This window comes from Papio anubis, chromosome 17 (genome assembly GCF_008728515.1).
Source record: "Papio anubis isolate 15944 chromosome 17, Panubis1.0, whole genome shotgun sequence".
Lineage (NCBI taxonomy): Eukaryota > Metazoa > Chordata > Mammalia > Primates > Cercopithecidae > Papio > Papio anubis.
The window spans coordinates 20497002-20522741 of record NC_044992.1 but is presented as its reverse complement, the minus strand read 5'-3'; the positions used below and the strand labels follow the sequence as shown (position 1 = coordinate 20522741).

General features: G+C 49.3%; 1 protein-coding gene across 1 annotated transcript in view; it reads right to left on the bottom strand.

Moving 5' to 3' along the window:
• KSR1 (kinase suppressor of ras 1) overlaps window positions 1-25740 on the bottom strand; it is a 170703-nt gene that overhangs the window by 45526 nt on the left and 99437 nt on the right. Inside the window, 1 exon segment of the mRNA XM_003912478.4 lies at window positions 495-642. Coding sequence (XP_003912527.1) covers window positions 495-642 — 148 coding nt within the window.

The following is a 25740-nucleotide window of genomic DNA, read 5'->3' as shown; positions in this document are numbered from 1 at the left end:
GCAAGGCCAGGATTACACACTTTGCCTGGGACAGCCACATACAAACTCCCAGCTAAAGAGCCATAGAGTTTCCCTAATCACCCTTGGCTCAGGCCCACATCAGCGTGTGCCTTCTGAGCACAGAACCCAGCCAGCAATGGGGACAGGAGAAGGCAGGGAGAGCGCTGGGGGCTGGAATGTGGGAAGCTGGCAGAGGGTACACAGAGCCCTCCACAGAGAGGAAATCATGCCAGGCCAGCCCAGCAGACAGGCTTGGGATTTCTAAGCATGGCTGAAGCTCCCCTCAGATTTGGCCAGGCCAGCCCCAGCAGGACCCAGAGCCCTGAGGACCCTGGGAGAGCTTCTCAGGAGGCTGTGAACATCCAACCCTGGCTTTCCAGGCTGCCCCAGAAACCCTGGGCCACGCTTGCCCCACTCCATCACCCACCATGGTGAAGGCCACAGCCCCCAGGGCACCAGGCCAAGCAAGGGAGAGGGTGGCAGGCCCCACGTACCCAGGCCTGTCACCTTCCGCAGGCAGGTGAGGGCATACTGCAGACGACCACACTCATCCCCGCTGGCCCCGCAGCGCCGCAGCGTCTCCTTCACCTTGGCCTCGTTCATCTCCAGCAGGGCATCCAGCGTGAGGTCGTGGGGGATCTCCTGAGGGGACAGAGGGACAGGCAGAGAGGCGGTGAGCAGTCAGCCGGGCCGGGAGCCCCTCAGCCTCAGGCTGGCCTCCTGCTGAGTGGCAGGGGCCAGCTGCTGGCTGGGCCGGCCTCTGACCAGAGCCACCACGTGCTTGGGGACACAGGCAGAGCTCCCTGGCCCCCACCCTCCAGGCTCCCAGAGACAGCAGCTGAAGCAGACTTGGTGGGGGGTGAGGGGAAGAAGTAAAGACCAGAAAGGTTTGGACGAGGGCATGTTGCCCAGCTTGTTTCTTCTTACTCCTCTGCACAGAAAAAACAAAACAAAATAGTGAATCATAACAACTTTTTAGGATGACGAGTACTTCAGACAAAGATGGCCCTTCACAGTTTTGTTGTATCTGAATCAGACAAGAGAGATTTCAAATCAAACTGGCTTAAGAAAGGAAGGATTGGCCGGGCACGGTGGCTCAAGCCTGTAATCCCAGCACTTTGGGAGGCCGAGACAGGCGGATCACGAGGTCAGGAGATCGAGACCATCCTGGCTAACATGGTGAAACCCTGTCTCTACTAAAAATACAAAAAACTAGCCGGGCGTGGTGGCGGGCACCTGTAGTCCCAGCTACTCGGAGGCTGAGGCAGGAGAATGGTGTGAACCTGGGAGGCGGAGCTTGCAGTGAGCCGAGATCGCGCCACTGCACTCCAGCCTGGGTGACACAGCGTAAGCCTCCATCTCAAAAAAAAAAAAAAAGAAAGGAAGGATTTAAAAAAAAAACCCTCGCCAAACACTGCGGAGGCACTAACTGCCCCACCTGATTTCCGTCAAAACTTTTCACTGGGTCCACTGGACAGCTGGAGAAACAGGCTCAGAGAGATTATGTCACCTGCACGAGGTCACTAGGCCACACGGTGAAGAAAGTGGCAGGCAGAATTTTAAGGTGGTCCTGTGACCTTCGTTCTGTGGTGTTGCTCCTGATCATTTTACATTACAGCAGTCTCTCTCTTATCTGCAGTTTCAGTTACCAGCAGCCAACCATGGCCTAAAACTATTGAATGGAAAATGCCAGAAACATTCCAGAAATAAACAATTTATAGTTTTAAACTATGCACCATTCTGAGTAATGTGATGAAATCTTGGGCCATCCAGCTCCGTCCCACCGGAGGCGTGAATTGTCCCTTTGTCCAGCATCTCCACACTGTCTCCACTCCCAGCCTGTTGGTCACTTAGGAGCTGTCTTGGTTATCAGATCAACTGCCACGACCTCTTCCCACACAGGCACTTTATCATCTCACATCATCACAACATGAGGGATGAGAACAGTACAGAAAGTAAGGTATTTTGAGAGAAAGAAGAGAGACCACATTCCTGTAACTTTCATTATAGTATATTGCTATAATTGCTCTATTTTGTTATTGTTGATTATTAATCTCTTACTGTGCCAACTTACTAACTTTATCAGAGGTATGTATGTATAGCAAAAAACATAGTGTATACATACACACTCTCTCACACACACACACACACACACACACACAAACACACACAGTAGTATCCATGGTTTCAGGCATCCACTGAGGGTCCTGGAACATATCCCCTGCAGATAAGGGGGGATTACTATATACAGCAAAAGGGAAATTACCCAAGTAGGCTTCATCCAATCACAAGAGCCCTTTAAAAGCAAAGGGTTCTCTTGAGCTGGTAACAGAGAAGTCAGAGACCTGAAGTGTGAAAAGGACTCAGCAGACTTTGAAGTAGGAGGGGAATGGGGGTGGCCTCTGGGAAAAAGAGTAGCCCCTGGCTCACAGCCATTGAGGGAATGAGGACCTCAGACCTCCAGCCACAAGGAAATGGATTCTGCCAATAACCTGAATGAACGTGAAGTGGATTCTTCCCCAGAACTTCCAGGTAAGAGGAAGGCCTGGCCTACACCGTGACCTCAGCCTTGTGAGATCCCAAGTAGGGATGTAAGCAGAGTCTGCCTGGATTCCTCCACCTAGAGAACCATGAGCTGATAAGCGGGTGGTGTGTTAAGCTGCTAAATTTGTTATGAAGCAATGGAAAATACAAAGAGTGAATGTTTGAATCAAGGCTGAGCGGACTTCAAAACTTGTGCCCTTTCCTCTCTTCAAGGAGGGAGGAAACCTCTCCAGCTCTGACTACTTTGAGCCACATGCCGCTGTCAGAGGCATTCGAACCAGAGCCATTCCATCTTGAATAGGGACTGGGTAAAATGAGGGCGAGACCTGCTGCGCTGCATCCCCAGGAAGTCAGCCATTCTTAATCACAGGGTGAGACAGGAGGTCACAAGAGACAGGTCACAAAGACCCCATGATAAAACAGGATGAGCTAAAGAAGCTGGCCAAAACCCACCAAAACCAAGATGGTGACCAAAGTGACCTCTGGTCTTCCTCACTGCTCATTATATGCTAATTATAATGCACTAACATGCTAAAAGACACTCCCACCAGCACCATGACAGTTTACAAATGCCATGGCAATGCCCAGAAGTTACCCTATATGGTCTAAAAAGGGGGAGGGGCCCTCAGTTCCAGGAATTGCCTGCCCCTTTCCCAGAAAATTCACAAATAATCTACCCTGGTTTAGCATATGATCAAGAAATAACCATGAAAATAGCCAACTAGCAGAGGGCTGCTCTGCCTACAGAGTTGCCATTCTTTTGTTTCTCCACTTCTCTAATAAACTTGCCTTCACTTTAGTCCATGGACTCACCCAGGATTCTTTTTTGTGCAAGACTCAAGAACCCTCTTTTGGGATCTGGAATGGGACCCCTATCCAGCAACAATACCAAGCCTGGGACAAATATCAAAAACCAATGGGACATGCCTCTGGTCTCAAGTGGCCTGCAGCCAAGTGAGAGGGGTGACAGACATTTAAACAGGTAACTACAATGCAGTAAGATGCGCACTAGAGCAGGGAGAGTTCAAAGAGCTATGGGACCAGATCAGACTTTTTTTTTTTTGTCTTTAACCCTTTCTATATTTTCTAGATTTTCTATAACAGAGAAGGTCAGACATTCCACATCAAATGACTGCTATAAAGCTCACAGTTCTTGAGAATCTAAGCCAATTTACAATGATTTTTAGCAAGTTGTGTCTAACTTTACTTTTAAGGACTAATTTCATTGTCATTCCATTTACATGCTGTAATTCTTTGCCTCAAGCGTCAAAACTAACCCTGATGAAGATACTGGCTGAGTCCTAAGGGTATGAGACCCAGCCCATAACCCTCTCTCCCATAGCATGGCTGGAGCTAGAGGCCTGGCTTTTTGTTTTCGTTTGTTCGCTTTTTACTGTACCCGCTGATGGCAGATGCTTTTATAGTTTGTTAGTATATTCTTCAATCTTGAGGGCTGTAGGCAAGAATCACATCACCATTTAGAAGGATTCACACCAAAACAAAACCAGACATATAACCGTACCAAGAAGCTCATCACTGGTTGGCCAAAGCCCTGGTTGCCTTCCAGAAGATAAAACTAAAGTGTCACAGGAAACCACTGATGAGAACAGCACCAACAGGGGAGGCAGATTAGACAAATGGTGCCATGCAGAAGCTTCTATTCAATCAACGTGTCTTGCTTTCTTTCCCTTAGCCTGTCTTCCACTGAAATGAGGTTTGGATATCTTTGCCTTCATTTGACTGTGAAGAGCACCTTGGCAATACCGTCAGGGCAAGCACAAAAGCGACCTTCACCTTATCTGAACAAAGCAATCCTCTACTTCTCTGGAAGGGTGTCCTCCGTTTGTTTCTCCACCACATACTCCAAGGCTGTGATGACTCAGTAGTTTCCCCAGAAGAGGACAGAGATGTTTAATGGGGGCGGAGAGGGAGCCAGGCCGAGGAAACCCAATCTTCAACCTAACTATAATACAAACAGAGATTCTTTTTCTTTTTATTCCTCTCCTCCTCACCTATACCAAGTTTCAAGTTCTCAAACATAATAACTACATTTATTATTACAAACTATTTGCCAGAACAGTATACCCGGGGCTTTGTATATGTTACTTTATCTTTAATCAACTCAGCAAGTAGATGGAGTTAAGTCCATCTTATTGAGGCTCAGAGACTTCACAGCTTAACAAGTGGCTGGGCAGAATTGAAACCCACATGTGCACGATTCCAAACCTCCTCCAAATATTCCATGCTGTCGCTTGTTAACCTGGCAAAGACTTGGGATACAGCAGCCACCTTTCAGGGGAAATTATTTTTTTCCAAGTAAATTAATTTCTACCTACTTTCAGAAAATAGAAGTGAGGTACAGAAACAGCTGGCTTGGTTACAGCTCCTTTGCCTTGTGTGAACAAGGTTCGAACAGTTGGCTACATTTGATTGGCTAAAACTCGGTGATGGGCACAAGTGTAGTCTACAGTGTTTTTATACCTCCACTTGTTATAGTTCATGATATACAGAAAAACCTTTAGGCTGAACTTAAAATATCTAAGGAGGCAGCTCTAGGCTAAACTTGATTTAACACACTTCTCTGCCTTTCTGCTGGATAAGAAACCCAACGGCAGCAATAGCAATGCTAAACAGAAACCCCCCGCTTCCCTCCCTTGGTGTTGGGGAAAGGGGCAGGCAATGGAGGGGCACCAGACCTTCTGGTTTTAAAGAAATATGAATTTTCATTTTTAAAGGGCTAGCTTTTACATGGTGATAACTAATTCAAATCTGTGCAAACAAAACAAATTATGTCCATGAGGAACATGGGGTGGAGGAACATGCGGGGACCCTATGGGAAGAATCTGATGCCTTCCAAGGTTAATCTGATCAGTGAGTTATGTCTAAAACTGTATTTTTGTAGGTAAACAGGGAAGGATGCTGGCCCAGTAGCAAGTACTCCAGGGGCTCGGCTCTCTCAGTGAGGGGCCCACCCTGGAAACAAAGTGCCTGGCCTCCCATCTCTACAACTGACTTTGAGACCCAATGTTAACTTAATCAAGAAACGAAAGCTACTAGGAAGGTCTCGTGGCTGTGAAAGCCCCTGCGAGGGGCCCTGATATCTCCCAGTATCATGACTCAACAGTGCCCCAAAGCAGCTCAGCACCCCTGAAACCTCAAACATGGGTATGACTCGCTCACCCACAGTGATAGGCATAGCCAAGTCTGATTTAGGAAGATGTTTCAAAGCAGAGTAACTCACAACTCTCCTGGATCATCTCTAAACCAAAAACAAATTAGGGAATCAGTTTTGCCACCTGCTGAAGGTGAACTTGCAGGTGAAGCCACTCTGAAACCTTCTCAGGTCTGAGAGGCCCCAGTGCCCCAGGAGGGCATCCCATCTGCCAGAAGGTGCCCAGAAGATGCTAACTTGTCTCAAAGCCAATGGCAAAAGGCCCCTCTCTCTGCCCATACCCCAAAGTTCTGGAGAGCCTGGCTGGGAGTCCATACTGCTTCCAGGAGAATTACTGCCCACCCCAGCTTCTGTCTAAAGAATAAAATACGGAACTAGAAACCAAGAACGGAAGACACAGATGCCCAGACCATCATAGGAGATGCCCAAACCATCTTGAGAGATGCCCAGTCCCAGCTCTGACAAGTCTCAGGGTTAGCATGGGTGCACACAGGTGGGGAGGCAGGAATGAGGAGCAGAGTGACAGCGTCAGAGATCACTGGCTTCCTGCCTCTACCTGTCTCCCTCAAACCAGAAGATATGTTTTCTACTAGGTGGGATTAAGTTATTCTTTCTTTCTGATAATAATTGGAGAGCAGGGCCAGTTGAGCGCTGAAGTCACTCCCAGTCTGTGACAATCCAGTCATGTCATTAACAGGAGACTGCTGGTCTCTGTTCTCTCCAGTGGAGGGTGAGGATGGGTTTGGCCAATGTGCTACCCCCTCCCCCAGCAGCTGGCAGAGGCTGGCATCACAGGCCATGCTGGGTAAGCCGGCAGCTCAGGGCCAGTTAGGTATCAAATGGTATCCCGGGATTTACTAGCAGCCACGGGGCTGCCTGGGGTCTATACTTAGAAACCCGGGCCGGCTGACACTCAGAGACACCACACTCCCTGTGGCCAGTCAGGTGGACCAGGAAAATGCCAGGGGCAGCACCACTGCTGTCCTGGTCATGCATACAAACACACTGCACTTCACACAAGAACACATATGAAAGCTGGGTTGAAGGAAGATCAAGAAGCAAACCCAGGTTCTGTTTCTGTTCAGCTTTGCACCCCTAGAACATGTCTCAGGCAGGGCTGCTGGAACACAGGTCCATCTGTGGAACCTGGATCACTGGCGTGTATGGGCAGGTGCATCCCCCAGCCTCCCTGGCCGTGATGAAAGGGATCCTTAACCCCAGACCCTTCCCCCAGGAACTGGTCAGACCATAGAGGCCAAAGGTGAGCTCCTAGAGCCCTGTGAGTGGTGACATAGGACCCTGTACATCCCTCTGAGGCCAGAGCCCAGCGGGGCTGGAAGGAGAGAGAGAGGAGCAAGTGGAGACGGTTTCTACGGCAGCCCAGGCTGGCAGCCACATGTCTCAAATTGGCAAGGGAGCACCTGACAGATGTTCCTCCTACCTGCACCCACTGCTGGGGTTGATGGAGAGGGAGGAATGAGACTTGGATAGTAACAGTCAGATATTCTGGGAGGCACAGGAAGGGCTGAGACAGGTCAGGCAGCCTCCAAGGGTTTCCACAGAAATCAGAAGAAAGCCTGGGGATGCTGGCTTTGCTTGTGGCCAGTTCTGGACCCAGCCTCCTCACTACCCCACCCCTGGGAAGCAAGGAGAACAAAGCTCCCTCCCGGGAGAGTCAGTCCGTTCCTTGAAGGCAAATCCCCTCTCAACACCATTCCCTGGAGGCCAGCACAGTGAAGGAAAGAGCCAGACTGGGTCCCTACAATGCCCCTGACCTCGGACAAGTCCCCACCCCTCTTCGGGCTTCGGAATTCCCATTTATAAAATGAGTGGCTCTGCCTAGAGCAAATCAGTGGCTCTCAATCCGGGTTGTGCCCTGGAATTTTCCAGGGACTTTAAAAATGAATCGCAATGCTTGGGCCCCACTTCAGACCGGCCAAATCAGAATTTCTGGAGGTGGGGACCATGAGGGCAGACAGGCGTTGGGGCCCATCGTCTGGCTAAAGAAGCCCAGGGCAGAACAGGTCTGGGGGACAGCTGTGCTCAGGAGGCCACATTCCTTCCATTGACCTCCAGCCCAGCCCAAGCTCAGAGCTGTCCCAGGAGACGTCCTCTCCTGTGCCCAGGTCCCTGCCTCCCTCTCCACAAAGCAAGTAGGGGCTCACAGTGGGGAGCCGGGCTTGAACTGGAACCTTTGGGATTGGCTTTTTCTCATGTATGCATTGGTATACCTGGGATTGAAAGCTTGTTTAGAAAGAAGGTACAGTGGTGGGTGTGGAGGAATACAGGTCAAAGGGAAGAAGGAGATGAGAGGGGTGCAAGAAAGGGCGATAAGCATTTATTACACATCTCTCCTGCGTGCCAGGCACTCTGTCAGATGAACCACAGAGGTCAGCACATGCAATCCTCCTAACAGCCTGAGATGGGAGATAAGGCTGAGAGAGGGCGGGTAACTTGCTCAAGGTCACACAGAACAAGGCCATCTCAACCCACCACCAGCCAGCCCTGGTGTCCACTGCCTTGCACTATGAAGTGAGCCGTTTTTTCCAGGGCAGCGTTTATTTGCCACCACTGGCATCACAGGTCACATCTGACTTTCCAGACCCCTCACCGCTCTATCCCTGGGCCCAGCTAGGGTGAGCTCTGGCAGTGGGGTTTAAAGCAGCTGCAGGAGGCTCCTCCAAGGAGGTCTCTCCACATTCCCTTTTAATCCCACTTAGCCTCCACTCCAGTCCTTCAGAGGAGGCTGACACTTTTCAACTCTGCCTGGGACCAGATCTCTAGCTTTCCACTGCACCCACTGTCATCACAGCCACCACTTTCTCTCCAGGCCAGCCCACCCTCCTGGAAAGTTTGTCCTGTGGCTGCCTCCTTGCTCTCCCTATCAGCGTGGAAAGGCCCCATTCCTCCTTCTATAAATCCAGAGAATGGGCAAACTTTTTCTGAAAGCCACACAGAGTCTCTTCAGCTTTATGGGCCACATGGTCTCTGTTGCAACTGCTCCACTCTGCTGCTGTGGCACCACAAGAGCCACAGACAACACGTACACAAATGGGTGTGGCTGTGCTCCCATAAAATTTAACTATGGATACTGAAACAAATTTCATGTAACTATCCCGGGTCACGAAATATTGTTGTTTTTAATTCCTCCCGCCAGTTCAAAAATGTAAAAAACATTCTTAGTTCACAAGGCTCTACAAAAAATGGTGCTGAGCTGGATTTGGCCCATGGGCCAGAGTTTGGCAACCCCCAAACACACAGCAATGCTGTTGGGCTCCCCCTCCTGGTGGCCCTGGGCCTGGCTCCTCCTCCTTTCCCACCTCCCCACCTAAACCCCAGCACACAGCAGGACAGGCTTTCGGGCACACTCACATCTTGTCAACTTTCTCTGCATCATCAACACACATTTCTAAAACAAGGCTCCTGTGTGAAAATGGCCAGACGTGTCCTGCATTAGAGAAACACACACAGGTACTCCAGCTTTGGGCACTGGTGTATCCCCAATTACTCCCAAAATGTAGAGAGGAGATGGGGAGGCCTTTACAGGGTCGTTTTCCCTACACCCAAGATGTTTTGCAACATTTTACAAAATGCGTGATTGTAAAATTTTAATTTTTTTTAAAAAAAGACACAGTATTATCCACAAGATCCCACACTAGAACTTGAGTCAAAATGAATACATTAAATTTTTTAAATGTTTAAAGAACATTCAAAAGGAAAAGTGGGGTCAGGATGAGACATGGGAGGGTGAGCCGCAGCCAAAGGGCTGCGTTAACCTTGGGTGACACTCAATTTCTAGGGGACTGGCAAATGAGAAAGTCCCTCCCTGCACAAAACAGGGCTATGTGCAGGGGCTAAAGCTGAGGGCCTGGGGTCAGAGGCCCTTTCTGGGATGGTAGCTGGGTGAGGATGGGGCTACAGAGGAGGGTAGGCACAGGACATGCCCCCCAACAGGGATACTTTTCCTCTATAGAAGGCAGAGCCCTGACAGCAGACCTCAGCTGGGACTGTTGCCGGCAAACTGGGATGCGGTAATCCTATGAGGAGGGTGCCAGTGTGGCTAGAGACGTAACTCCCCATGGGGGACCCCAGTTCTCCTGGGGGTCAAGGCACTGACAGAACTAAACAGGGGTTCCTAGGTGTGACCATGTCCCTGGCATCTTTACTGCTCCCCATCCCCAGTCTCCACTGCTTGGACACATCATTGAAAAAGAGAATGGTCAGACGAGTCCCCTCCTCCTCCACATGCAGAGGGCGAGAGCTCGGAATTCAGCCAGTGAGGGCCCTGGCGCCAGAGGGCACCCAGACTGTCAACTAGGCTTCGGGCGCCAGCCTTGGAGTCTGGTGGGTCCCCTGTGGGGCCAGGAGCCAAATCACAGATGCCCTCCATCAGAGGGACACACCCCAGTGTTCAGCACGTGAGGTCTGTCCTTTGGGGTGGTTGGTCCATTCAGATGGGAGATGAGCCAGGCCATAGCAAGTGAACCCAGAGCTGGAGAGAGGAGAACCAGGATCCTCTGCCTAGGAACAAGAGCTGTCGGGTTTCGGAGCTGCCCCATGGGGGTCCAACTAGGAGACAGGCCTCTCAGGAGCTCCTGCTCCCCTCAGGCAGCCCTTGTGGTTTTCCAGAAACCTTGAAAACAACTCCTGCCCCACAGCAGCAACAGGCGTCAAAGCTATGGGAGCTCAACAGAGCCCCTGAACAGATGGCCAAAGAGAAGCTGGGGAGACTAATGCCACAGTTACCAGGTTCTAGGGGCACGAAAGGGGCCAACGGATCTTCAAGGGGTCGGGAAGAAACTCCTTCTCTGCCGAGATCAAAGGCAGGCTCCAAAGGGAACTTAGGGACGATCTAGTCAGCACTCATTTTACAGAGAAGAAAACCTGCCTGGGTTACCCCAAACAATGGTGCCAAGACCAGGATCCAGGTGTCCAGACACACTTGCCAGTAACCAATGCCAGGATATACCATGCCCCTGGGAGGGCGCGCCAGTTTCCAGCAGGCATTCCCAAGTGCAAAGGTTTCATTCCTTCCAGGTTTTCTGCGCTAGTCCAAGAAGGGAGCCAAGGTCAAGATCTCCCTGAGGTCTGCCCTGAGAATCACCTCCCTCTGCCTAAGGGACGCCAAGCCACATGAGTGCCTCGTGGGCCCAGAGCCCTGTGCAATCCAGAAGCAATGAGGCTCTGGGCTCGTGGTCTCACCTGAAGCCTAGCCAGGCCCTAGGCCTCAGTGGCTTATAAGGTGGCAGATGGGTGGAACTCCTCAAGTCCATGTTCTTGCCCACTCCTACCCACTAGCACTTTTTTAAAAAAAGAGACGAGGTCTCACTATGTCAGTCTGGCTGGTCTCGAACTCCTGGCTTCAAGCAATCCTCCTGCCTTGGCTTCCCAAAGTGCTGGGATTACAGATGTGAGCCCCACCCCTACTTTGGTGACAATGCACTTTTCTTCTTTTTGAAAGGAAGAAACAGATCCTACGTCACCAGCGACACCCTAACGCCCAGCCTGAGACCCACCCAGGGCCATGGAGCACGGATTCTTACACAGCTTCTTGACATATTTCCCCTTTTCACAATCAGTCTAATCATAAAAATAACAACTATTGGTATTATCACCACTCTGTAAGTAGCCTGGGCACAACGGCTTGGTAGCTAAGGAACTGAGCTTCATAGAGACTAAGTTACTCACCTTAAGACACAGCAAGCGCTGAGTAACAGGGCCTGGATTTGGACCTTGGTCTGTGTGACCCCAAAGTCAGCACTCCCAGTCTCTGTAACCATTGGCATCCCTGGCCTGGTCAACCAGAAGCATGGAGAGGTAGGGCTGGATCAGCCCATATAGTTCCACATTCTTAAGCTCCCTGTAAAAATGCAGCATGCTCAGAACAAGCATGTGTCCTACTCAAAAGCAGGAAATGACCAAACACTATTCACTAGAAGGATGGGGAGGATCTATTTCAGGAAGATTCTAACTGATCCCTAGTGAATTTATCACACAGAAGACAGCGAATGAAGTCATGAAACAGAAGCACCTTCTGCCCCAACATGAGACTTCTCCATAAGTGTTCTACAGCCGGTTAGCAAAGCAGGGACTCAGAGCCCAGCAAAGAGACTCAACTCCAGGCAGCTGTGGAATGGCCTCCTACACCCAGACCCCCGTGCCTACTTCGTAATCCTCCAGCCCAGGTGGACTCACGCCTTGGGCTTCTCTTGGCATTCCCGGAGGTGGGGGCCCTGTGCCCCTGGACACCTTGGCCGTCACCCAGCTCCACAGGCGATACATGGCGAGGGGTCTGAGCCCAGGGTCCCCGGCAGCCCTGGCCCCCAGTGCAGTGTCCCAGGGAAGAAGGAGGCAGGGAGAGGGGTTTCTGTTTTCATGACTGTAGTGAACAGTCACTGCAGCCAAAAATAGTTTGTGCCTGGGAGCTGGGGAGTCAGCACATACTTCCCGGGGCAGATGCTGGGTGGGAGACATGCAGGCTCCAGCAGGCCCTGCAGCAGGGGCTAGGGACCAGGCACCCAGGATGTCAGGCCACGTTTTTCCTGTCTTGCCACCTCCCTCCAAAAAGTAGGACCTGAGTCAATATGAACACTGTCATCTCCCTCCTTCCAATGAATCATCTGGGGAACCCCCGCCCCCACGTGAACTCCAACTGCCCCCAAGCCCCTGCAGCTTCTCACATGCTTCGGGTGGGTGGTGTGGAGACTGACAGGAAGAACCCTATGAACTGCAGCAGATGCCTGGGATGGCTTGTGGGACAACCTTCAAAAGGATGCTTGGCTGTCAAAACTCCTAGAGGTCTACACCAGAAACCGTGAACCTGAGTCCATGCAAATGAAAAAATAAATGTAGAAACAGTTACGTGCTATCAGTGGCCGGCAGGCTTATGTGGGGGTTTTATTTTATTTTCAAACTTTTCTGTATTTTTAAATTTTCCTACAATGGATGTTCATAATTAGATTTACAGAATGCTACTTTAAAGTAATAATTAGTGGCCAGGTGCGGTGGCTCACACCTGTAATCCAAACACTTTGGGAGGCTGAGGCAGGCAGATTGCTAGAGTTCAGGAGTTGGAGACCAGCCTGGGCAACATGGAAAAGGCCTGTCTCTACCAAAAATACAAAAAAATTAGCCTGGTGTGGTGGCATGCGTATAGTCCCAGCTACTCAGGAGACTAAGGTAAGGGGATTGCTTGAGGTCAAAAGATGGAGGATGAGTGAGCCAAGATTGTGCCAATGCACTCCAGCCTGGGTGACAGGGTGAGATGCCATCTCAAAAACAAATAAATATAATAATAATAAATGTAATAAAATTAAAAAGGCAAGATGCTCAGGCATTTCAGAGGGCATGTATGACATGGTCCTACCTAAGACCATTTAGAGAGAGAGAGAGAGGGAAAGAGAGTGTGTGTGTATTTCATAACCCACTCCTGGATATGAATCCCAGCTCCACCACTTAACATTTAGGTGACCTCAGGCAAGTGACAATTTCACGTAGTTTATCCATCTCTATTTTATATTGAGGATAAAAGCATTGCCTCCTCATACAGTTACTGGGAGGACTGAATGAGATTCCACGTAAAGCTCACAGTTCAGTCCCAGGCACAATGGGAGTGCCTGCTAAAGAATTACAGCATAAATTAATAAATAAACTACAAAGAAAAAGAAAAAGAGAAGCCTAGCAAAGTTGGTTGACTGGAAGGAAATGCATCAAATGGTTTACCGTGTTTCCTTTGAGTAGTAAGATTACAGTGCAAACCATAATAAATGGTAGCTGTTATTGTTTTCTGTAATTTCTATACTTTACACACTTTGAAAATAAACATATATGTAAATTACTGGATATTAAGAAGACACCTAAAAAGCTAAGAGCCAATGGTTGTCTCTGAGCGGGGTTTTCTTTGCCTATTATTTTCTAAAATAAACATTGATTTCATAGTGAGGGAAATGAGAAATGTTATTAAAAACAAAAACTGGAGGGTGGGCTCACCTACTGTATTCTAGAAACACGATCTCTGAAGACCCTTCCTGCAGAGCTGTGAAGCCTCTGACAAATCATCTCTGAGGGAGGAAAAGTTTCTACAGGTCTCTGCCTTCTGTTATCAGGCCTGTCTTTCCTCCAAGAATCCATTTCCTCAGTACGGGTGGCCGTGACCCCCAGGCCTGGCCTCTCCACCAAGGCTAAACCTTCTGAGCCTATTGGGGGTGGGGGTGGGGGTAGGGTCTTCCATCTTCTTAGCCCAGTGATTGGTTACAGTATGAGCATGTGGTCAAAGCCAAGTCAATCAGAGCCTTCTCTGCGATTTTTCAGCTATTTTTCAGCCAAGGGAAACAGCCCTTCATGGACAACCATGACTACAGCAAAAGGTAGTGAGGCTCAGCTGCCTGTGCCCTTCATACCTGCCATGTGGAGCAAGCCTGTCCCACTGGCACATCCTAATGGCATCACCTGAGCCCCTGCACCCAGACTTCCTTGGATTTGTATTGCCTAAACTGGTAAGTCTCTGTTTTAAGCCAACAGGTATCTGAACTTGCTTTGAAAAAAGTTCTAACTAGGAACAGAAGAATATAATAACTTCAATTAAGTAAGTACTTACTATGAACTCCAGTGCCATGTCATTCTTCCATTTGTCCATCTATCCATCCCATCCGGTCAACAAATAGTTACTGAAGGCCAGGTGTGATGGCTCACGCCTATAATCCCAACACTTTGGGAGGCTGAGGCAGGTAGGTCACCTGAGTTCAGGGGTTCAAGACCAGCCTGGTCAACATGGTGAAATCCCGTCTTTACTAAAAATACAAAAAAATTAGCCGCGCATGGTGGTGGGTGTCTGTAATCTCAGCTACTTGGGAGGCTGAGGCAGAAAAATAGCTTGAACCTGGGAGGTGAAGGTTGCAGTGACCCGAGATCGCGCCATTGCACTCCAGCCTGGGCAACAAGGGTGAAACTCCGTCTCAAAAAAAAAAAAAAAAAAAAAAAATGCTACTGAATACCAACTGTACAAATCAAAAAATAGCTAAAATACGTAACTGAAGTTGTGAATAAGTGCTTAAAAGGAAAGAGCATGCTGAGATAAAGCGGCAGGTATAGCAGGCCTCTAAGCTTAGACAAGGTGGCCTCTCTAAAGAGCTGACCTCTAAGCCCCGGTCAGAGGATGAGATGGCACTAGCCACAAGGGTACAGCAACTTCCAGTTAGAGGAAACAGAACATACAAAGGCCCTGGGCTAAGACAGGAAACCATTTGATGCGTTCTCCTGCCGGCGGCAGAGTGAGGAAAGGCAGGAGATGACGTGGAAGAAGGTGGCAGATACTGAATACTTAAGGGGCCTCAAAGGTAGGTGAAGGGTTTGGATTTTGTGTTAAGCGTTAACAAGACACTGACAGATTATTTAACTCAGAACTATCTAGCCAGGCTCGGTGGCTCATGCCTGTAATCCTCACACTTTGGGAGGCCAAGTGGGAGAATCACTTGAAGCCAGGAGTTTGAGACCAGCTTCAGGCAACAGAGCGAGACCCAACCTCAACTAAAAAATAAAAACACAGCTGGGCACAGTGGTGCACACCTGTAGTCCTAGCTACTGGGGAGCAGGAAAATAGCTTGAGTCCAGGAGTTGAAGGCTGCAGTGGGCCATGATTACACCACTGCACTTCAGCCTGGGCAGCAAGAGAAAGAAAAGGAAAATGGAAAGAAAAGGAAACAGGAAAGGAGAAAGGAAAAAGAAAAAGTAAGAAAGTAAGATAACCAGATTTGCTAAAACTGCTCTTAGCCCATGAAGAATGAAATGAAAAGGGTAAAGAGTGGGTATAGGGAGCAACAGGGGAAAGAAACTGCAACAGTCCAAGAACTAGTCAGGACCAGGGAGGTGGCAGTGATGGAAAAGAGATGCAGAAGGACTTGAGACCCATACTTGGACATAGAGCCAGTAGGATTTGCTAGTTGATTCCACATGGACATTGAGGAAGCAGAATGAGTTGGAAACGACTCTCAGGTTTCCAGCAAGAGCAGCTCAGAGAAGTCAAGGGACCTGTCCAAGGTCACAATGCTGGCAAGTGGCAAAGGAAGAATTCTGTCAAAATTTTGTCTGCCTCCAAGGCCATTTACTTCCAGAGGTGACACTCAAACAATTTTGTTTTCCAATCCTGTGGCCTCCCTCAAAGGTACATAGCTAGGAGCAGAGGCCACTGAAATTTATGTGCTGGTTTTTTTTTAAAAGAAGGGTAATAAGAGATTGCTGCTTTATAATATTTAAAACAGTGCAGTGTTGACATAAATGTTTCCCAGTGATATCTGGCCATAGTCAGATCTGTTCTAGAGCAATCTTGCCTTTGAGGTGGTCCTAGGAGGAGGTGGGAACAAACACAAGCTGACCATTCCGAAGCCAGGTAGTCCCCAGAGGGGGCTCAGGCCCACACGATACCAAAGCCATCTCACGGCAGGGCTACAGGCACACAGTCCTGCTCAAGTTCTGTTACCAACAGAAGCCCGAGGCAGCTTAGGAGTCCTGGGATTTGGCAGGCCACCAGCAGCCACCTCGTCTTCACCCTCCCCAGAGATCCTTGTAATGCAACCTTCACTGGCCCAGAAGAGAGCTCCTGAGGTGCCTTGGCCCAAGAGACCAAAATTCTTTGGATAACGTTATTTGAATCCAGTCATTCAACAAGAACACCCACCACATGCCAGGCACTGGGGATAGAGCTGTGAACGAAATAGAAAGGTCCCTGCCAGCATGGTGCTTCTAGTCTAGTCAGTTTTCACTGGACTGGGCAGCCCAGAAATCCAAAGGATTGATGAAAAACACCAAGCAAGGCCGGGCCTGGTGGCTCACGCCTGTAATCCCAGCACTTTGGGAGGACTTGAGGACTGGAGTTCAAGACTAGCCTGGCCAACATGGAAAAAACCCGTCTCTACTAAAAATACAAAAATTAGCTGGGTGTAGTGGCACGTTCCTGTGGTCTCAGCTACTCAGGAGGCTGAGGCAGGAGAATCACTTGAACCTGGGAGGCAGAGGCTGCAGTGAGCCAAGGTAGAGTTACTGTACTCCAGCCTGGGAGACAGAGCAAGACCCTGCCACAAATAAACAACAGACAAACAAACAAATACCAAGCAGTACAGGACTAAGCGGGACATTCATGCTCATGAGTTTTCAGATTTCATGAAACCACGGGAACCCCCACCCTGAAAAGTGGGTACCTTTGGCTCAAGATCAGAAAAATTAATGACTTCATCTGTTGGAGAAAGTGATGTCTGCCAGTTGCAGAAGAACAGGAACTCATGTTCGGTGCCTAGAACAGTGCCAAGCACACAACAGGTGCTAAATACACACTCAGTGAGTGAATAAATAACTGAATGGAAGTAGGACCTCAGCTCTGTACCTGACCATGCTTCATCCCTTCCCCGCTCCTTGGGGCCACCAGTCAGCTGTGCACCCTGGTTATTTGCAGACATGTGCATCACACTAGAGGTAAGCGTCCAGGACAGACTATTTTGCTCATCAATTAATCCTCTGTGATAATTAATCAAGGTACCAGGCAAAAGGTAAGTGATCAATGGGTGCATATGAGTAACTAGTGAATGTAAAGGAAAGAAGAAATGAGGGGGGAAGACAGAAAGAGAGAGAGACACATGCGCGCACACACAAAGGTAGGCAGTCAATTCATTTACACAACTACATACCATACAGTAGCCCCAGACTACACTATTCTGGGTAAGATATTAGATGACAAAATTGTGTATGAGAAGGAAGTACAAGGACCCGGGTTTGAATCCTCATCCTGCCATCAGCTCGCAGGTGATCATCATATCTCCCTCTCTCCTGCCCTAGGGATAAGGATGAAACAGGATAACATCTATACAATGCTGGCCTTGTAGCTTGCCCCTTCCTTCCATGCTCCAACTTCAGCTCCTCTCCTGACTGGCTGGGTGATTCAGGCATGCCAGTCCACCACTGGCCTCCATTTCCCCATCCTAAGTGGAGAGCCGTATGGCCCAGCCCCCACTGGGCTGGTACCAAGGCAGCCCTGCGCTGCTGGGCTGACACATCAGCACAGATCCCTCCAGGAGGCTGCGTAAGGGTGTGTGTTGCTTCCTGGGGAGGCTCCCAGTTGCCAAAGAGCAAGGCTGTAAGAACAGCTGGGCCTCTGGCTCTCAAAGAGAGAGTGTGGGGCCGACAGGAGGAGGGGTGGGAAGGAGAGGCTAGGAATGAGGGCCATAGTCATGCCGACTCAAGCTGCACCCAAGGAGCCAAACACGGGTTCGCTTTCCTGATTAGGTCTCACACATCCTCCTGCCTCATACAGCCTACATTCCCGGTGTCCACACAGAGCTCCAGCCACCCCCAGCCACTGGGAAACCAAATGGTGGCTGGAGTCAGGTAGCTTTCTCTCCCATCCCTGGGAGAAGGCCTCGTCTTAAACACAGGAACGCAAGGATAGAGGAGAGGGGAAAGAGAAACATGCCCAGTCAGGATCACAACAAAAATCCCCTTACCAGATCTGCCTGCATCTTCAGTTCAGGAACCACCAGCAGTAAGAGCTTATTCAGGGGAATCTGTGGCTTTCACCCTGGAATCCCAGACTCTGCAGCACCCACCTCTCCCAGCTAGAACTGCTCAGGCAGCGCTTGCCACTTCCTTTCAACAACTTCCAACCGGGAAATTGCTAAAGAAAAAAAAATGGCTCCATGCCAGCAGGCTTTGAAATCGTTTCCCCAGCTGCCGCCAGAATATGAAGCTGTGACTTTTAGATGTAACCTGTGGGACAGGGCGCAGCTGGAAACAGCCACAGTGTGCGACTCCAAATGACCGGGAGTGGGGCGGGGCCCTGCCTCTGAGCTCGCTCCCATCTCATTTCCTATCCCCAGCCCTTCCACCCTCCAGCCATGAGGGAGGCAGCGCTCCTCACCCTGTCACTCTCAGCCCATTCCCATGTGAATGAATGCAGCCTTCTTGGTAGGAGTTTTATTTTCCTTTAAACAATTCTAATGTTCATTTGGAATTCCTCCCCCTCTCTCACACATGCTTCCACTATCCCCCAAGAGGAGCCTCAACCCCTACACTGCACACAGGGAGAGCTGCAGGAATCCACCCCGGCTTCCCGCCAGCCTCCTCAGACTCCTCCTCCTGCACTTCCGATGAGGATGACTCTGATTTCCTCCTCCTCAGGGTCTCTGCAGATATTGTTCCCTCCGCCTGGTGTGCTCTAGCCTTCCTGGACATCCGTCTTTCCCTGACTACCCAGAACAAGTCGGCCCACTGGAAACAACAGATCCCATCCTGGAGCCATCAGGGCATCTGGGGCTCTCACTTCCTGTTTCACCCCAGTCTGTGCGCTCCTGGGGCAGAGGAAGGTGTCTTCAGCATCCCAGCTCTCACCACAGGGCCCTGGCCAATGCAGTCATAGCCAGATGTCTATTCAAATTAAAATTCATTACAATAAAATAAAACGTGAATTTCAGTTTCTCAGTTGCACTACACACATTTCAAGTGTCCCCAAGCCACATGTGGCTAATGACTGCCACACTGAATGGACAACACAGAACGTTTTGAACAGCGCTGCTCTAGATGAAGGTCTAACGGTTGGGCAAACACATGGAGGCATCGCCCAAGTTCTGTCTCCAACATCTACAGACAGAGAAGAGACGAGGGGCCACAGGTCAGGCATGCAGCACCGAGCAGGCTTGGAGCTGCACAGGGCTGACATCTGACTCAGGTGGGAACAGAAAGAAACCCATGCAGGGCCACCTCAGCCACACCAAGAACCTGGAAATGCAGCTGCCGTGCTGTGTGACCACATCCACGTCTATCCCCTCTCTTCCTCTCGTAGAAAAGGCATTATTTCCTGGAAATTTTAAGACCACAAACACTATCCAACCAAAAGACAAAAGCTGAAATGGTATTTAGATAACCCTGCAGGGATGGCCCCTAGGAAAGCAATATGGTAAAGGAAGGAGGAGATTATACACACAGATGGCTGCACACACAAACGATCTGTGTATGTGTTTTCCTCAGGGAAAAATCAAAGTCCTAGTCATGAAGCCATGAAGAGTCAAGGTCAGCAGGGAACTTGAAGCGACCGAAGGGACAAATCCCACCATACACAGTTCCCCCAGGACGCCTCAGGGGGCAGCCCTGGGCAGATCATCTTCAGACACAGACTGCACAGATGCTGGGGTCCTTCAGCATTGCCAGGTTAGCAAAAGGAAACAGGCAGACTTCATGGATTTTGTTCCCTTTCAAAGCAAAAAAAAAAAACAGACAGAAAAACAGACAGATAGACAGATATTCAAAGAGACCTGTTTTCAAGTCTGGCATCCCCGACCTCTATCCTGCAATGACTTTGGTACATTCCTTCACCCAGTAAGTATCTGCCAGGGCCTCCCATGTGCCAGGCATTAGAGCTGGGCACCTGGCCTCTTCTTGGCACGGGCTCTCATCTTCGTTCAGGTGCTGAGTCACCTGAACCACCAAGATGCCTGATGTCACTGTGTGTGTGTATATGTAAGCAGGTGGGTACCCCTCAGACACAGGCATTCATATCACACCTTGAAGAAACTGTATCTCTTACTACTCTACTGCTAAAGAAGAATAATATGAATTTTTGTGGATAACAGAGATGACGTTAAGACTGAAAACCTGCAAAATGATATCTATCATATGATCCCATTTCAGCAAACAAAAACAAAAACAAAAAAAAAAAGAGAGAAGGGAGTAAATTTGCACGTCATTTTAAGTGACTATAAAATGCATGAAGAGGTCTGGCAGATGCACCCACCGACCTGTTATCAAGGTATTACCCCTGCGAAGTGGAAGAGGAGGAGGGCCGTTGCTTGCTTTCTAACACTTCTGTACTTGTTTGGTGTTGAAAAATTTAAAACTCCCATCTCTCAGTAACAATGGACAGCTGATCACATCTTCTGGGGGGCTAAAGGGAAAAAAAATTGGGTGAAGACACAAAAGGAAGCTTTGCCCAAAATCCAAGGGAGAAAAGCCCCATGATCTGTGTGGCAGAGCTCCAACTGCTGCACACAGACATTACACAGGAGCCAGTGGGAAAAGCACATGATGAAAGACCCCCTTGAAGACAGCACGGTATACAACTTACAGGAGGGCAGACACATCTGAGAGGCAAGGCAAAGCTACCATCTGGAGGGTTCTGGGGAAGGTGCAGCTCCACATGGTCTCTCCGAACCACCTCACCTGACAGAACTCCTCCTACTCTAGGCTCCTTTACTGTCCAGAAGCAGCAGCCATCTGAGGAAAGGACTTAAAAGGTCACTTAATCTGTCATTTCTCATATGCATAAACTGAGGCCCAGAGAGATGAAGTCACTTGCCCAAGATCTCACATTGTGTAAAAGGCAGATAGGCCCATTCTAGATACCCATAGGATCTCAGGTCCTGCCTAGGTCAACCATGGCCACGGCCATGCAGGTCCATCCTGCTTCCACTGGACAGTGGTTCTGGGAGGCAGGGTTACCTCCCTGCGGTGCCTACCACAGTGGGCACCAGCAGCCAAGTGAGCGTGCTATGTCTAATTCTTGCCAGGAAACAGGGGACAGATGCAATGATTTCCTGGCCTCCTCTATCTCCCCAGGACTCCTCCTGATGCTGGTGGTGTCTTTTGGTCCAACGTCTCTCACACATACGGGGAACTATTCCTTAAGAGTGCCAATCTCTGCAGTCTGAGCTACCTTGGAGGAGACTTCTCTCCAGGCCAAACTTCAGGGCCAGGCAGAGAAGGGTCCAGCTCTAATATCCTCCAAGCCAGACCAGCTGCCACACAGCAACCCCCAAGGACCTATCCCCACCCCCTGGGCCAGGTTTCTGGAGATCCTGTTGGGTTTTAGGTCCCTCCTGAAGCCTGACAAAGGGAAGTCCCTTTCCCTGCAGACCTGGATTGGGCTGTCCCATGGAGGCATTGGCAGGACCTTAGCACTCCTCCCGCTCTGTGTGAGCCAGGCTCTCCTGTTGGCCCTTTGGGGGCCCTCTAGCTTCCTAAACAACAGGAGGGCTAAGGCACTAAGTCAGGACAGCCAGGGAGAAAATACAGGTGTCCTCTGGACATAGAAGAGGCCACACCAACCCATAAAGGCCTGGGCACCCTAGAGGGATTCCTGAGGCAGGACTAGGGCAGGCTGGAATCTGGGCCCTGCACCACATTGACCATTCCACACACCCAGGGACCCTGCTCCCTCCTCTGACTCTGAGTCTTCTTCTGTGGGCATGGACCTACGCAATTTCTTGGGAAACATACAAGGACAGGAACAGGGATGAGCTGGGGGTCTTAACTACCGCCCAGCCAAGTACAAGTTTAGAAAAGGTATACATGCAGTTTACTATCTCCAGGTACACCTGGAATGAGAGTCTCATTAAAAAGTTGAGCAGGCCAGGCATGGTGGCTCACGTCTGTAATCCCAGGACTCTGGGAGGCTGAGGCAGGAGGATCGCTTGAGCCCAGGAGTTCAAGATCAGCCTGGGCAACATAGAGAGATCCTGTCTCTACAAAAAAATTAAAAAACATATATAGCCAGGTGTGATGGTGCACACATCTGCAATCCCAGCTACTTGGGAGGCGAGGCGGGAGGATCGCTTGAGTCCAGGACATTGAGGCTGCAGTGAGCCGGGATCGCACTACTGCACTCCAGCATGGGCAACAGAGCAGACCCTGTCTCAAAATAAATGAATGAATGAATGAATAACTGTTGAAGGAAAAGGCTGCTTTTCTTGTCTTATTGTATTTTAAAAGACACTTTGGCAACATTCATTAAAATCCAGCCTAACAAGTTCACTTCTAGGATTTTTTCCCTGTAGAAATACACAGGTGCACAAAGATGTTCTTGGTAGCAGTGCTTGTAACCATGGCAATATAGGTCATTAAGGGGAAAGAGCAGGTTCCTGAACCAAATGTCTGGCCTGACCTCATGTGTACAAAAGAGACAACACGCAGAGGAATGTGAGGGCTAGAAAATGTCCAGAAAGATGAGCAGGCTTCAGGGAAATGGCATGCAGCAATTTTCTTCCACTTTATCTCCTTTGTTTCATTTTACCCCCTATGATAAACACATCTCTTCTAATAAAGCCAATGGTTCATTTGAGAAGATGAAAACATTCCAGTGGTGACAGTCGCAAAACAATGTGAATGTATTTAATGTCGCTGAACCGTAAACTTAGAAATGATTAAAATGGTAAATTATGTTATGTGTATTTCAACACAGTTTTACAAAATAAAAATAATAAAAGCAAAACAAAACAAACCAGAGCAAATGACTCACCAGGCTCCCTGGGGAAATAACTGATTCTAGAAGTGGGGTTAGTAAAAAAAAAAAAAGAGGGGGCTGCAGCATACCATAGTGTCAGAAAGCAAAGGAAGTGCTCAACACACACACACACACACACACCCCAAACAAAACTGAAGGATGGGGCATATCACAGGATGCAGGAACAAACCTGCAAGAACTCCCAATGGCCAAAGCTGGAAGAACTTGAGCAACAAAAAATTCATGTAGTATTGGATTAGAACCCAATGTGTAAAAGAAAAAGACATGAGCCCATACTGATATAAATAAATGACTGAATGAATAAATAAATGGAGGAGAAAAGACAACTCTTTCCTATAGAAAAGTTCCAAATAATCTGTGTAGATATACCCCCAGAGGAGATGGAGCTTAACCCACCTACCCCCCATGCCCCCCAATCCTAAGGGAGGGCTCACTTCCAAAAAACAAAGTAGTGTCAAGGTCATGAAAAATAAGAAAAGACTGAGAAACTGTCACAGAGCAGAGGAAACTGGGGAGACATGACAAATCAAAATAATGTAAACCATGTGGTGCCCTGGATTCATCCTAGAAAAGAGAGAGGACAGTAAAGGAAAAACTGGTGAAATCTAAATAGTCTGGAGTTTCGTTCATAGTAATATACCAGTGTCATTTCCTCAGTTTTGACAAAGGCACCCTGGTCATGACAACGTTAATGATGGGGAAACTGGGTGAGGGGTACATACGAGAACGCTCTGTACATCCCTGCAACTTTTCTGTAAATCTAAAATTATTCCGAAGTAAAAAGTTTATTTAAGAAAATAAACAATGGTTTAGAATAGTGGTCCCCAACCTTTTTGGCACCAGGGACTGGTTTCAAGGAAGATAATTTTTCCAGAGACAGGGAGTGGGGGATGGTTTCCGGAGGATTAAAGTGCATTACATTTGTCACGCACTTTATTTCTATTACATTGTAATATATAATGAAATAATTATACAACTCACCATAATGTATAATCAGTGAGAGCCCTGAGCTTGTTTTCCTGCAACTAGACAGTCCAATATGGGGGTGATGGGAGATGGTGACAGATCATCAGGCATTAGATTCTCACAGGGAGCACACAACCTAGATCCCTCACATACGCAGTTCACAACAGGGTTTGTGCTCCTGGGAGAAGTAGGCGCCGCTGCTGATCTGACAGCTGGTGGAGCTCAGGCGGTAACACGAGCAATGGGGAGCAGCTATAAACGCACTCCTCCTGCTGTGTGGCCTGGTTCGTAAGAGGCCAAGTGGACTGGTACCTGTCAGTGGCCCAGGGTTGGGGACCCCTGCTTTAGATGACAACCCACGTATGCCTAGTGTTCCATTGTTGGAATGCTAAGCACATGGGAGTTATTTATATCCTACTGCTCAAGGTCATCGCCAAGGTCTGATAGCAAAAATTCAAAAAACTGCAACCTCCGGCATAAATGGGTTAAGAACTCAAAAGATTCTCTGAAAGGCATGGGTTTTTAATGCTGTTTGGAACTTTGGCTTCTGAATACTGCGCCTATCTTTGATGGGCAGAACTTATAGAGCCAATTCCAACTGAAAGCACACAGAATCCATCATGGCCAGGGGCAGCAGTGGGTATCGAGTCAGAGTCCGAACAACTGTCTGGGTTAAGAAACAATAAAATAGACCCACACCCCTGGCGTCAGCCCTTGGAGTCCAAGCCCTGGGGAGCTGCTCTAACTCAGGGTTCCCCCATCACTAGGCTTCCAAGCACGTACAAGGAGAAACTCCCAGAGGTAGAACTGAACCAAGGTAGCCCTCTTCCAGTCTGTAGGAGCTGAAGCTGGGTTTAGTAAAGGAAATAGCCTTTTCTTTCTAGGCTTTAGAATATTCTGGCTACAGCCCAGGAACTGACATGAGATTTGGGAGGAAGAAAAAGAGAAATCTTGAGAAGGGGTTTCTGGAGAGTCTGGGGAAGATGTAGTGACAGCAACTAATGGCTCCTTGTGGTTCTTAAAGCCCAGGAAGAAAGCTGCCAGGCCCAGGTACCTCCAACAGGCTCCTGCAGCCCAGTCCACCCTCCTTCTGCGCCCCATCCACTCCAGCCTCACTTCCTCCTGGCCCTGCTGGGGAGGACACCCTTGGTACCAATTTGGGGGATGGAAGGAGGACACTTGGCCCAGCTCTGTCAGGCTGGTGTGCCACCCTTTCTGTCCTAAGCTCTGGGCTGACTCCCGCTCCCTCTCTTGATTCAGAAAACTGCCTCTAGTCAGCCGATCCCAGCCTTCCTTCACTCCCCAGGAGGCTGTTCAGAGCTGCCCTGTGTACAGGCCTCTCTAGCTGCCTCTCCTGGGTCTGGCTCTCACCTGGGATTAATAGCAGCTGAGGGCAAGAGAGAGGTGGGAAATTGTTAATTTTTCCTCCTCCACCCCCGCCTCTAAGCACTTGACTTTCACAACTACCTGTGCCAGCAAGCAGCACATGGGTTATTCCCGTTTCACAAAAGGAGGAGACTGGAGCTTCAGAAGGTGAAAGGGCTTGGCGGGGTGCCTGAATTCAGGCATTCCAAGAAGGAGAGAGAAGTGGTTGAGACCAAGGACTCAGAGTCAGGTGTGGAGGGGCACCTGCCTCTGCTCCTCTCTGGCTCTGGGACCCTGGTGACGGAGGACTCAGTGTCAGGTGTGGAGGGGCACCCGGCTCTGCTCCTCTGTGTCTCTAGGACCCTGGTGAGTTTCTGTACCCACTGAGTGCCAGCTTCCTCAACTGTGAGATGGGGAA